The sequence below is a fragment of the Triticum urartu genome, chromosome 2A, assembly GCF_056163025.1.
Source record: "Triticum urartu cultivar PI428250 chromosome 2A, HENAU_Tu73, whole genome shotgun sequence".
In the NCBI taxonomy this organism is placed as follows: Eukaryota; Viridiplantae; Streptophyta; class Magnoliopsida; order Poales; family Poaceae; genus Triticum; species Triticum urartu.
In genome coordinates, this window is record NC_141874.1 from 16,648,214 (window position 1) to 16,661,741 (window position 13,528).

The 13,528-nt window shown below is 43.9% G+C and overlaps 1 protein-coding gene and 1 pseudogene across 2 annotated transcripts; both read left to right on the top strand.

The window, feature by feature from the left end:
* The first annotated feature begins 3,701 nt into the window (after positions 1–3,701).
* On the top strand, positions 3,702–6,576 carry LOC147982949 (uncharacterized). Of its 2 annotated transcripts, XR_015615540.1 has the most exons (5): positions 3,705–4,257; positions 4,370–4,732; positions 5,697–5,759; positions 5,893–6,014; positions 6,150–6,576. XR_015615540.1 is itself a non-coding variant. In XM_087542757.1 (4 exons), the coding sequence occupies exons 2-4, from the start codon at positions 4,441–4,443 to the stop codon at positions 6,368–6,370; spliced, it is 576 nt and encodes a 191-aa protein (XP_087398883.1). In that variant the 5' UTR covers positions 3,702–4,257; positions 4,370–4,440; the 3' UTR covers positions 6,371–6,576. The 2 variants fall into 2 exon arrangements, 1 of the variants encoding a protein (XP_087398883.1); XM_087542757.1 differs by lacking the exon at positions 5,893–6,014 and having other exon boundaries at positions 3,702–4,257.
* A 924-nt stretch (positions 6,577–7,500) lies between these two features.
* Positions 7,501–9,303, top strand: LOC147982950 (uncharacterized; annotated as a pseudogene).
* Positions 9,304–13,528: the final 4,225 nt, after the last annotated feature.

Genomic DNA, 13,528 nt, shown 5'->3' on the forward strand with positions numbered 1-13,528 from the left:
CATTCATTATTTTGAGCCGAGCTTCAACATTCGTATTTATGTCCAGTGTGGTAGTTTGCAAAGCAAGCACCACCTAGGCTCCTCCTTTTGAGCTAAAAATTTGTGAAGACGGTCTTCTTAGTAACTGATCATTCTCAGCCAAAACTCACGCCCATTATCCATGTACATTTTCCGTACCGCTAATCAAACACTTGACTGCTAATTCATGTTTGAGCATCGATCGGTCTCCTCGTGAGAATCTTATGTTGTAATTTTCTTCCTAGCACCAACCTGGGGAGTGCCCAACCCACTAGACATGCCTAGGCTGCCCAGAACACAAGGCAACGCCACAGTCACGCGGTGACCACGCGGCGGGCATGCGAGTTTATGTGCTCGAGAGTTGGGGGCCTCGGCCACCGCCTAAACCTTGACGTATCGCCACCAAACCATGTATTTATAATTAAATAGGTACTTATGTAACAATAAATAATTTTTGGAAAAAATAAATAGTAAACTATGAGGCAGCTGCAGTTTAAATTTGACCCGCTTCCTACTGAATCGGCGGGAATTTGTCTTTTTCACCAAAGGTGGATCAAAACTTTTGACACCCAACCATTTTGTCAATTATGCATTAAATATGGCCCAGTATTTTAGAAAATTGATTTGGTACAATTTTGCAACAAATTATGCTAGGTCCTTCACAAAAAAAACTAATTTCGGGCACTCGAAAAATGGAAAATGAATTTTCCGTGCATAGAAAATGAAAACTTCCTTAGGCAACATTGTTTGCCATTCCAAGATGCACCCTTTTGCACAATATAAGATCATTTGAACAAACTATGCCATGAATGTGGCCATAAGATTGATCATTTGGCTTGAAAGCCATGAATCTTCACGCATGACTGCTCATTTATGAAAACACTTTTTAAAAATAATTTCCTTATTACAAATTTATTATTTTTCCTGGAAACTTAGTCACATATAATGACACAATGCGAAGGTTTTCCAATTTTTTGATTTTTTTTTGAATTTTTTATGCCCGTTTCAAAATGCGGTCAAAACGACGGGCTTGACCGTTCCTAGCTAGTGGTTGAATCTTAGAAAACTTTTGATGCTTCTCTGATTAAATAGGTACTTATGTAACTATAAATGATTTTTGGAAAAAATAAAAAGCAAACTATGAGGCAGCTGCAGTTTAAATTTGACCCGCTTCCAATTGAATCGGCGGAAATTTGTCTTTTTCACCAGAGGTGGATCAAAACTTTTAACACCCAACTATTTGGTCAATTGTGCATTAAATATGGCCTAGTATTTTATAAAATTGATTTGTTCCAATTTTGCAAGAATTATTTGGTAGGTCCTTCACAAAAAAACTCATTTCGGGCACTCGGAAAATGGAAAATGAATTTTCCGTGCACAGAAAATGAAAACTCCCTTAGGAAACATTGTTTGCCATTCCAAGATGCATCCTTTTGCACAATATGAGATCATTTGAACAAACTATGCCATGAATGTGGCCATAAGATTGATCATTTGGCTTGAAAGCCATGAATCTTCACGCATGACTTCTCATTTATGAGAACACTTTTTAAAAATAATTTCCTTATTACAAGTTTATTATTTTTCCTGGAAACTTGGTCACATATAATGACACAATGCGAAGGTTTTCCAATTTTTTGATTTTTTTTGAATTTTTTATGCCCGTTTCAAAATGCGCTCAAAACAGCGGGCTTGACCGTTCCTAGCTAGTGGTTAATCTCGGAAAACTTTTGATGTTTCTCTGATTATATAGATACTTATGTACCTAGAAATGATTTTTGGAAAAAATAAAGAGCAAACTATGAGGCAGCTGCAGTTCAAATTTGACCCGCTTCCAACTGAATCGGCGGAAATTTGTCTTTTTCACCAGAGGTGGATCAAATCTTTTTACACCCAACCATTTGGTCAATTGTGCATTAAATATGGCCTAGTATTTTATAAAATTGATTTGTTCCAATTTTGCAAGAATTATTTGGTAGGTCCTTCACAAAAAAACTCATTTCGGGCACTCGGAAAATGGAAAATGAATTTTCCGTGCACAGAAAATGAAAACTCCCTTAGAAAACATTGTTTGCCATTCCAAGATGCATCCTTTTGCACAATATGAGATCATTTGAACAAACTATGCCATGAATATGACCATAAGATTGATCATTTGGCTTGAAAGCCATGAATCTTCACGCATGACAGTTCATTTCTGAGAACACTTTTTAAAAATAATTGCCGTATTAAAAGTTTATTATTTTTCCTGGAAACTTGGTCACATATAATGACACAATGCGAAGGTTTTCCAATTTTTTGATTTTTTGAATTTTTTATGCCCGTTTCAAAATGCGGTCAAAACGGCGGGCTTGACCGTTCCTAGCTAGTGGTTGAATCTTGGAAAACTTTTGATGTTTCTCTAATTAAATAGATACTTATGTACCTAGAAATGATTTTTGAAAAAAATAAAGAGCAAACTATGAGACAGTTGCAGTTCAAATTTGACCCGCTTCTAGCTGAATCGACGGAAATTTGTCTTTTTCACCAGAGGTGGATCAAAACTTTTTACACCCAACCATTTGGTCAATTGTGCATTAAATATGGCCTAATATTTTAGAAAATTGATTTGGTCCAATTTTGCAAGAATTATTTGGTAGGTCCTTCACAAAAAAACTCATTTCGGGCACTCGAAAAATGGAAAATAAATTTTTCGTGAACAGTAAATGAAAACTCCCTTAGGCAACATTGTTTGCCATTCCAAGATGCACCCTTTTGAACAATATGAGATCATTTGAACAAACTGTGCCATGAATGTGGCCATAAGATTGATCATTTGGCTTGAAAGCCATGAATCTTCACGCATGATAGCTCATTTCTGAGAAACACTTTTTAAAAATAATTGCCGTATGACAAGTTTATTAACTTTCTTGGAAACTTGGTCACATATAATGACACAATGCGAAGGTTTTCCAATTTTTTGATTCTTTTTGATTTTTTTATGCCCGTTTCAGAATGCGGTCAAAACGGCGGGCTTGACCGTTCCTAGCTAGTGGTTGAATCTTGGAAAACTTTTGATGTTTCTCTGATTAAATAGATAATTATGTATCTAGAAATGATTTTTGGAAAAAATAAAGAGCAAACTACAAGGTAGCTAGAGTTCAAATTTGATCCGCTTCCAACTGAATCGTCAGAAATTTGTCTTTTTCACGAGAGGTGGATAAAAGCTTTTGACGCCCAACCATTTGCTCAATTGTGCATTAAATATGACCTAATATTTTAGAAAAATGATTTGGTCCAATTTTGCAACAAATATTTGGTAGGCCCTTCACAATTAAACCCATTTTGGGCACTCAAAAAATGGAAAATTGAGTTTTCGTCTAAAGAAAATGAAAACTTTTTTAGGCAACATTGTTTGGCATTTGAAGATGCACTCTTGTGCACAATATGAGATCAATATTTGATTTTTTCATGTGAAAAAGTAGAAGAAAAACAAAAAAAAACACAATTATATGTGCTCTATTCTCATTGGTGGAATTCATTGTCACACGGATCGATGACATGGCGCCCATCCATCCATCCATCTCTCCATACAACATCCATCCATCCATTTATGTACAGAGAAAAAAAAGAAAATGAAAAAGAAAACCCCACCCGCATCCACCTACCCAAACCCTACCCAGATCCCATCGATCCCCTCCTCCCATCGCACCCCTCCTCCCCCCATCTCCTCGCCGCCGCCATCGACGGTGCTCCCCTCGATCCCTCCCACCGCCGTCTCCCTCAGATCGAGCTCCCCATCCCCTCTCCCTCCCACCTCTCGACACCCGCACTCCCTCCCGTCTCCCACCCGCACTCTCTATCTTCCTCGCTCGATTCCCTCCTCGTCTCTCCCTCGCCTCGCCGCCGCCCCCACCCACCGCCACCGGCGACTTCGCTCCCCCGCTCCGCCCTATCCCCCACCATCGCCGCGAAACCCTTCACCCTTCCCCTCTCCCTCCCAGATCGAGCAGCACGTCAGGCGGCCTCTAGATCCGCCCCGACGCTACCAGATCCAATCTCGCACCGTCGACACGCGATAGGGTGCTCGAGGTCGTCTGCTCCCGCCCCCCAATCGCTCGCGCGCCAGGAGAGGAAGAGAGGGCGGCTACTTGTTCGTTCCTTTCTCTCGGGCGACGACGCGGCCGTGCGGGTTCTTCCGCGCGAGGAGAGAGTTCGCTGCGGCTCGGATGCTCTGACGCCATGGAGCTCGTCAACAAGGTCTCCTCTCTCTCTCACACACACACTCTCTCTCTGTGTGGTTTGACCCGATTTGTTTTGGGGCTCCTGCTGCTCTGTTCGTGACGCTCGTGCTTCTCTCTCTCTGCTGCAGGACACCATCTCCCTCTCCGTGTTGCTCTGTCCAAACCCAATCCAATCCGGTTCATCCTCGCCGGCGAGGGGATGGAGGGGCCGCCGCGGCTGACGGCGGGGGCGGTGAGGGAGATATGGGAGCTGCCGGACGGGCCGGGGACCATCCAGCCGGTGCTGCAGGTGGCGGACCTGCGCGCCGTTACCACCAAGAACCCCGTCGGCCACCAGTCGGAGCGCTACCGCATGCTGCTCTCCGACGGCGTCACTCCCAGCAGTCCATGCTCTCCACCAACCACAACCACCTCGTCAAGACCGGCGCCCTCCGCCAAGGCGCCATCGTCCACCTCCAGGACATCACCTGCAACACCATCCAGAACCGCAGGTCCGTCGTCCGCCCCTCCTCCCCCGTCGACGCTCTGGTCCGAGAAAGATTGGATCTTGGCCCGCTTGCTTCAGTTCGATTCTTGCTCATCCAAGTGTGATCTCGCGGTAGATTCTTGGGTTTCAGAGTGGATTGTTTGCCCACGACGGGAGTTTCAGAGTTGTTTGTCTCATTTAGTGATTTCAATTCTACACTGTCCGCCGTAATGATCCCTGAGACCACATTCACAACTCACATCAATGTATGTTTACATTAATAAACTGAGCTTAATCTAAAGCGTCAAACATTGCACTGGCCTTGAAGTTCAGCTTCGGTTGACTGTATTTTTCAATTAGCAGAACATATATGCCATTGTTTATTCAGTTTTGAGTCTTCATTCAGCCCCATCAGAATAAGTTATCTTTCTGTTGTCTGCATATTGATGAAGAAAATGAGGGGAATGTTTGATTCCGTGTTATTTAGATGAATATTTTTAACTTTTCATGTTTGATGGTGTGCCGAGAATTAGCCTGCCTGCAACCTCACTCTTATGTGGACTGTAATAAAAAGTTTGGTTTCCTATTCCACCGTGACTTGACATGCTGTTGTCTTTTTGCGAGTGTAATCTGATCCAGTGAAATGCACTTTGCTTTTCATGTCTTAATTAACAAGTACCAGCGCCAAGAAAGCCACAGGCTCCTAGTATGTGATACAGAACATTTTTAAGAACTACCCTTGCTGTGTTATGATTTTATCAACCCATGCGTGTCACGTTTTTAAATTTTGCTTGCTTACATCGTTGAGAACCTTTCATGAACTTGAGCACCTTTCATGAACTTGAGCACCTTTCTTTTTCCTCAGTACAGCCACATGTTTTTTCTTTATCTCTCAAACTGCAGCTTACATGGTTGTGCTTTCTTAGCTGTTAGCTTTCTTAGTTCTTAAAACTGTAACTGATACCACGAGTGTGAACCTTTGTGCGCAGATAATTTACAGGAAGGAGCTCTTGAGCCCGAGGACCGACGCCGAGAATCGTTACCTGAAGAAGGTACGCAACATTCTGATTCTCCTCCGATTCTAAAAGTTTCTATTGCTGTCTGTTCTTTCACTAGTGTAGACCCTTGCTTTCGTTGCTAATAATACACGCATGCTCCACAACTAATCTTCTACTTGATCGCTAGCACGGTCGCGATGATTGATAAACCACCAAACAAAAGGAAAATTGGACATTTGCTAGAATTACGGTGTGAAGGATGCTCTGCTGCTCCAATGTGTCTTTTCTGTCAAAGCTTTCTTGTCAAATGTATGTGTTCAGAGTTGAATCAAAGTTTAAATAAGGCAAAGTTGCTAGCATTGCACCAGTACGCCCTTCCTAACATATGTATTTGTGCTGTTCCTCACGCCTCTCTATTTGCTATGATTTTTTGGTGCTCTGCAGAAGAACTCAACTCACTGGATGCAGGGAAGGAGATGGAGGGTGACACACAGCCATGGAGAGGAGCAGCAGCAGCTCAAGGTCCTTTCTCCTCCATGCCACCTCTGCCCCTCTCTCATTTTGATTTGCTATGTTGGGTTCCAAGATTAGAAATATTTTTTGTTTCCATCTTTATCCATGTGCTATCGTTATCTCTGAGAAAATGTTATGTTTTTGCTGATTAGTGGCGGTACATCTTTGCTTTACTATTCCTAGCAGCTGCAGTTCATCTACCATAAACATGTTGTGTACATTCTGAACCCCCAAACATGACACAAGTGATATGTATATGCATCAGGGAATCGTCAACTTGTACAGTTTGTTTACTAGAATGTAACTTGTACAATTTTTACTTGAATATGTTCAGTTATGAAGTCGGGTAGTTGTTTTTTCTCATCAGTTCTAAACTGCAGTACTTTACTGAATTAATGTATCTTCTCTCTGTTTGTGAATTTCATGTATGTTTCAGAATTACAATTTCTGTTTCATATGAAATAGTAATTATGTATGTGATTTGAAAATGTGTGCAATGGAAACATGACTCATGCCACCCACTTATCAAAATAATTTGAGCACATTTGAAATGTCTGACGTGTGGGACCAGTGTATGATATTATGATATTTGGGACAAATGTAAAACAGTGGAAAATAAAATGGCAAAAAATAAATGATCATACGTTGTAAAAGGCCGCATCTAGAAATAAAAAGGCCGAATTGCTGGGCTAGCCCATGTAGCTAGCAAAAATTAATAGGAAAAATAAATATTAAAAAGGCCGAATTAATGGGCTCGACCCATATAAACACCAAATTGGACCGGGCTGATTCTTGTGCCACATCAGATTGCCACGTCGGATGCCTACATGGCCCGGGGAGGCTGCTAGTGACCAAAACAAAACAATAGGCATATTTTGATCGTAAACATCTATGACCTTCTCACAGAGAAGGTCGTTAATTTCAGTTTACGACCGCCAGCTTTTGCCATCTATTTTTGGTCACAAAAAGGTTACAAATGGAAAATAATGACTATTCAGTGACCAATAGTCAAGGTCACAAATTGACATATTTCTTTTAGTGCCTCACGACCGCGTCACCAGGAGCCCCAACGGGCATGCTCTACATGCATGCTTATCCCTGCATGCTAGGAGGATTACCGGCCATGCGGTTGTACTCTCACACGATCTCCCTGCTTCCCCTCATTGTATCTGTATATAAATGTACACTTGAGTCATGAATAAAGCAGGATGTGTGATTGCATAACTTAGCTTGGTATCAGACGACGAGCACCTCCGGTCCTCTTCCTTCTCCCGTTTCCGCCATGTGCCGCCTTCTCCGCCGCACTTGCTCGGCGGACTTCGACGCGCCGGCACCCGCTCCCTTCGCCGCGGTGCCCCTTGCCACCGCCGCGCCTGCCGCTCCGGTCGCGCACCCCGCGGCCACCCTTGCTCCGGTCGCCATGGTCCCCGCTCCGCGCCGCGCACCCCTCGCGTCCGACCGGGGCAAGACGCCCGTCCCCGAGGATGTCGCGGCCACTTCCTCGTCCGCTGCTGCACCCCGCGCGGATGCTCCCCCGCCCACCATGGGCATTCTTCGGACCGCCGACAGCACTCCCGCTTCGCGTCTCGCGCTCGGCGGCACCAGTGGGGCCCTCGTCCCCCATCGCGGGGGCGCCGGCTCCGACGCGGGATCTTCTTCCGTCGCTGGTCTCCCGCCCTCCATCGCGCACTACTTCACCTCCAAGCTCTAGCTCGAGTCCGGGAACTACTCCCGGTGGCGCCAACTGTTTTACGTCATCGCCTGCAAGTACGAGGTTCAGCACCACCTCGACATCGCCATCGAGCCACTCGGCCAGAGCGCCGTGTGGAGGAACGACGATCTTACCATCATGCTCTGGATGCACGGTGTGGTCGACGAGGACCTCCTTGACGCCGTCACCACCTCGGACAGCTCCGCCCACGACATTTGATCGCAGCTCCACCTCCTCTTCATGGACAACCAGCCTGGGCACGCCGTCATCCTCAGCACGGAGTTCCGCAACCTCTTCCAAGGCGACCTCTCCGTCGCCGAATACAATAGGTGTCTCAAGTCCCTCGCGGACGCCCTAGAGGACGTCGGCGAGCGCGTCACTGACCAGTCCCTCACGCTTCAACTCATCTGCGGGCTCAATCGTAAGTTCCACGTCATCGCTACTCCGTTGCCGATGCAATCGTCGTTCCCAACCTCTGTGCAGGTGCGCTCAAGACTGCTCATGGAGGCGATCTCAGCAAATGAGCGGGCGCGCCTGGATGGCCGGCCTGAAGCCACAGCCACCGCCTTCACCATCCGGCAAAACTCGGGCGACTCCTCCACCGATCGTACTCCTGATCGCGCCTCCACCGACCGGGGCAAAGGGCCGGCCGCCCCCTCTACTGGCGATCGTGACAGAGGCGGGCGCGGGCGCGGCCGCGGCCACGGTGCCCAGTCCCCTAGGGGTGCCTCGTCCGGACGCGGGGCTGCCACCTCTGGCCACGGCCCGCCCTCGCCGCTCCCCACTGGCTATTTCACCCCTTATAGGGCGCTCCTTTCAGGCCTTCCACAACCTCGTGTACCGTGGGTCGCGCCGAACGCTGCGGGCGTCCTAGGTCAGCGCCTGCCACCACCTCACCAGGCCTACCCGGTGGCCGCCGCGGCCTCCTCCAGCAGGCCGACATGGGAACAATACAACCAACTGTACGCGGCGCTCCAGATCCTCTCTGTGCAGCAGCAGCAGGCTGGCGGCACGCCGGACTGGTTCCTCGACACGGGCGCTACGTCGCACGTTGCTGGTAAGACCAGCTCTCTCACCTCGTATGGTTCCCCTTCTCTGCGTCATTCCTCAGGCATCCTCCTCGGGGACTACTACCTCTTCAGCACTGCATTGGTTTTTCCTCGAAGAGGAAGGGATGATGCAACAAAGTAGCGTAAGTATTTCCCTCAGTTTTGAGAACCAAGGTATCAATCCAGTAGGAGGCTACGCGCGAGTCCCTCGTACCTGCACAAAACAAATAAATCCTCGCAACCAACGCGATAAGGGGTTGTCAATCCCTACACGGCCACTTACGAGAGTGAGATCTGATAGATATGATAAGATAATATTTTTGGTATTTTTATGATAAGGATGCGAAGTAAAATAAAAGCAAAGTAAAAAGCAAAGGAAATAACTAAGTATTGGAAGATTAATATGATGAAGATAGATCCGGGGCCATAGGTTTCACTAGTGGCTTCTCTCAAGAGCATAAGTATTCTACGGTGGGTGAATGAATTACTGTTGAGCAATTGACAGAATTGAGCATAGTTATGAGAATATCTAGGTATGATCATGTATATAGGCATCACGTCCAAGCCAAGTAGACCGACTCCTGCCTGCATCTACTACTATTACTCCACTCATCGACCACTATCAAGCATGCATCCAGAGTATTAAGTTAATTAAAACAGAGTAACACCTTAAGCAAGATGACATGATGTAGAGGGATAAACACATGCAATATGATGAGTTATCCTCGATGGCAACAATACAATACGTGCCTTGCTTCCCCTACTGTCACTGGGAAAGGACACCGCAAGATTGAACCCAAAGCTAAGCGCTTCTCCCATTGCAAGAAAGATCAATCTAGTAGGCCAAACCAAACTAATAATTCAAACAGACTTGCAAAGATAACCAATGATACATAAAAGAATTCAGAGAATATTCAGATAATGTTCATAGATAGACTTGATCATAAACTCACAATTCACCGGTCTCAACAAACACACCGCAAAAAGAAGATTACATCGGATAGTTCTCCACAAGAGAGGGGGAGAACATTGTATTGAGATCCAAAAAGAGAGAAGAAGCCAACTAGCTAATAACTATGGACCCGTAGGTCTGAGGTGAACTACTCACACTTCATCGGAGGGGCTATGGTGATGATGTAGAAGCCCTCCGTGATCGATGCCCCCTCCGGCGGAGCTCCGGAACAGGCCCCAAGATGGGATCTCGTGGATACAAAAAGTTGCAGTGGTGGAATTAGGGTTTTGGCTCTGTGTCTGGTCGTTTGGGGGTACGTAGGTATATATAGGAGGAAGGAGTACGTCGATGGAGCAACTAGGGGCCCACGAGGGTGGAGGGCACGCCTGGGGGTGGGTAGGCGTGCCCCCCTACCTCGTGGTCTCCTCCTTTATGTCTTGACGTAGGGTCCAAGTCACCTGGATCATGTTCGGTGAGAAAATCACGTTCCTGAAGGTTTCATTTCGTTTGGACTCCGTTTGATATTCCTTTTCTTCGAAACCCTAAAATAGGAAAAAAAACAGCAATTCTGGGCCGGGCCTCCGGTTAATAGGTTAGTCCCAAAAATAACATAAAAGTGGATAATAAAGCCCAATAATGTCCAAAACAGTAGATAATATAGCATGGAGCAATCTAAAATTATAGATACGTTGGAGACGTATCAAGCATCCCCAAGCTTAATTCCTGTTCGTCCTCGAGTAGGTAAATGATAAAAATTGAATTTTTGATGCAGAGTGCTACTTGGCATAATTTTAATGTAATTCTTCTTAATTGTGGTATGAATATTCAGATCCGAAAGTTTCAAGATAAAAGTTCATATTGACATAAAAATAATAATACTTCAAGCATACTAACTAAGCAATTATGTCCTCTCAAAATAACATGGCCAAAGAAAGTTCATCCCTACAAAATCATATAGTTTAGTCATGCTCCATTTTCGTCACACAAGAATGCTCTCATCATGCACAACCCCGATGACAAGCCAAGAAATTGTTTCATACTTTGGTAATCTCAAACCTATAAACTTTCACGCAATATATGAGCGCGAGCCATGGATATATCACTATGGGTGGAATAGAATATGATGATGGGGGTTATGTGGAGAAGACAAAAAAGGAGAATGTCTCACATCAATGAGGCTAATCAATGGGCTATGGAGATGCCCATCGATTGTTGTTAATGCAAGGAGTAGGGATTTCCATGCAACGGATGCACTAGAGCTATAAATGTATGAAAGCTCAACAAAAGAAACTAAGTGGGTGTGCATCCAACTTGCTTGCTCACGAAGACCCAGGGCACTTGAGGAGGCCCATTGTTGGAATATACAAGCCAAGTTCTATAATAAAAAATTCCCACTGGTATATGAAAGTGACAAAACAAAAGACTCTATCATGAAGATTATGGTGCTACTTCGAAGCACAAGTGTGGAAAAAGGATAGTAGCATTGTCCCTTCTTTATATATTTTTTATTTGGCCTTTTTTTATTTGGCCTTTTTTGGACAATGCTCTATGAATGATGGTCATCACACTTCTATTTACTTACAACTCAAGAATTATAACTCGATACTTAGAACAAGATATTACTCTATATGAATGCCTCCGGCGGTGTACCGGGATATGCAATGAACCAAGAGTGACATGTATGAAAGAATTATGAACGGTGGCTTTGCCACAAATACTATGTCAACTACATGATCATGCTAAGCAATATGACAATGATGAATGTGTCATGATAAACGGAATGGTGGAAAGTTGCATGGCAATATATCTCGGAATGGCTATGAAATGCTATAATAGGTAGGTATCGTGGCTGTTTTGAGGAAGATATAAGGAGGTTTATGTGTGAAAGAGCGTATCATATCACGGGGTTTGGATGCACCGACGAAGTTTGCACCAACTCTCAATGTGAGAAAGGGCAATGTACGGTACCGAAGAGGCTAGCAATGATGGAAGGGTGAGAGTGCGTATAATCCATGGACTCAACATTAGTCATAAAGAACTCACATACTTATTGAAAAAATCTACAAGTCATCAAAAACCTCGGCACTACGCGCATGCTCCTAGGGGGATAGATTGGTAGGAAAAGACCATCGCTCGTCCCCGACCGCCACTCATAAGGAAGACAATCAAATAACACTTCATGTTTCAAATTTGTTACATAACGTTTACCATACGTGCATGCTACGGGACTTGCAAACTTCAACACAAGCATTTCTCAAATTCACAACTACTCAACTAGCATGGCTTTGATATTATTACCTCCATATCTCAAAACAATCATCAAGCATCAGACTTCTCTTAGTATTCAGAACACTCATAAGAAAAAAATTTATTAATCTTGAACACCTAGAATATTAGGATTATTTAAGAAAATTACCATGCTATTTAAGACTCTCAAAATAATCTAAGTGAAGCATGAGAGATCAATAGTTTCTATAAAACAAATCCACCACCGTGCTCTAAAAGATATAAGTGAACTACTAGAGCAAAATTATATAACTCAAATGATATAAGTGAAGCACATAGAGTATTCTAACAAATTCGAAATCATGTATGGCTCTCTCAAAAGGTGTGTACAGCAAGGATGATTGTGGAAAACTAAAAAGCAAAGACTCAAATCATACAAGGCGCTCCAAGCAAAACACATATCATGTGGTGAATAAAAATATAGCTCCAAGTAAAGTTACTGAAAGAAGTAGACGAAAAGAGGGGATGCCTTCCAGGGCATCCCCAAGCTTTGGCTTTTAGGTGTCCTTAGATTATCTTGGGGGTGCCATGGGCATCCCCAAGCTTAGGCACTTGCCACTCCTTGTTCCATAATCCATCAAATCTTTACCCAGAACTTGAAAACTTCACAACACAAAACTTAAAATAGAAAAATCTCGTGAGCTCCCTTAGTGAGAGAAAACAAAAGACCACTTAAAGGTACTGTAATGAATTCATTCTTTATTTATATTGGTGTTAAACCTACTGTATTCCAAATTCTCGATGGTTTATAAACTACTTTACTAGCCATAGATTCATCAAAATAAGCAAACAACACGCGAAAAACAGAATCTGTCAAAAACAGAACAGTCTGTAGTAATCTGTAGCTAGCGCAAGATCTGGAACCCCAAAAATTCTAAAATAAATTCCTGGACTTGAGGAATTTATCTATTAATCATCTGCAAAAAGCATTAACTAAATATCACTTTCCAAATAAAAATGGCAGCAGTTCTCATGAGCGCTAAAGTTTCTGTTTTTTACAGCAAGATATCAAGACTTTCCCCAAGTCTCCCCAACGGTTCTACTTGGCACAAACACTAATTAAACACAAAAACACAACCTAAACAGAGGCTAAATAAATTATTTATTACTAAACAGGAGCAAAAAGCAAGGAATAAAAATAAAATTGGGTTGCCTCCCAACAGACGCTATCGTTTAATGCCCCTAGCTAGGCATAAAAAGCAAGGATAGATCTAGGTATTGCCATCTTTGGTAGGCAATCCGTAAGTGGCTCTCATAATATATTCATAAGGTAATTTAATTTTCTTTCTACGAAAGTTTTCCATGCCTTTCC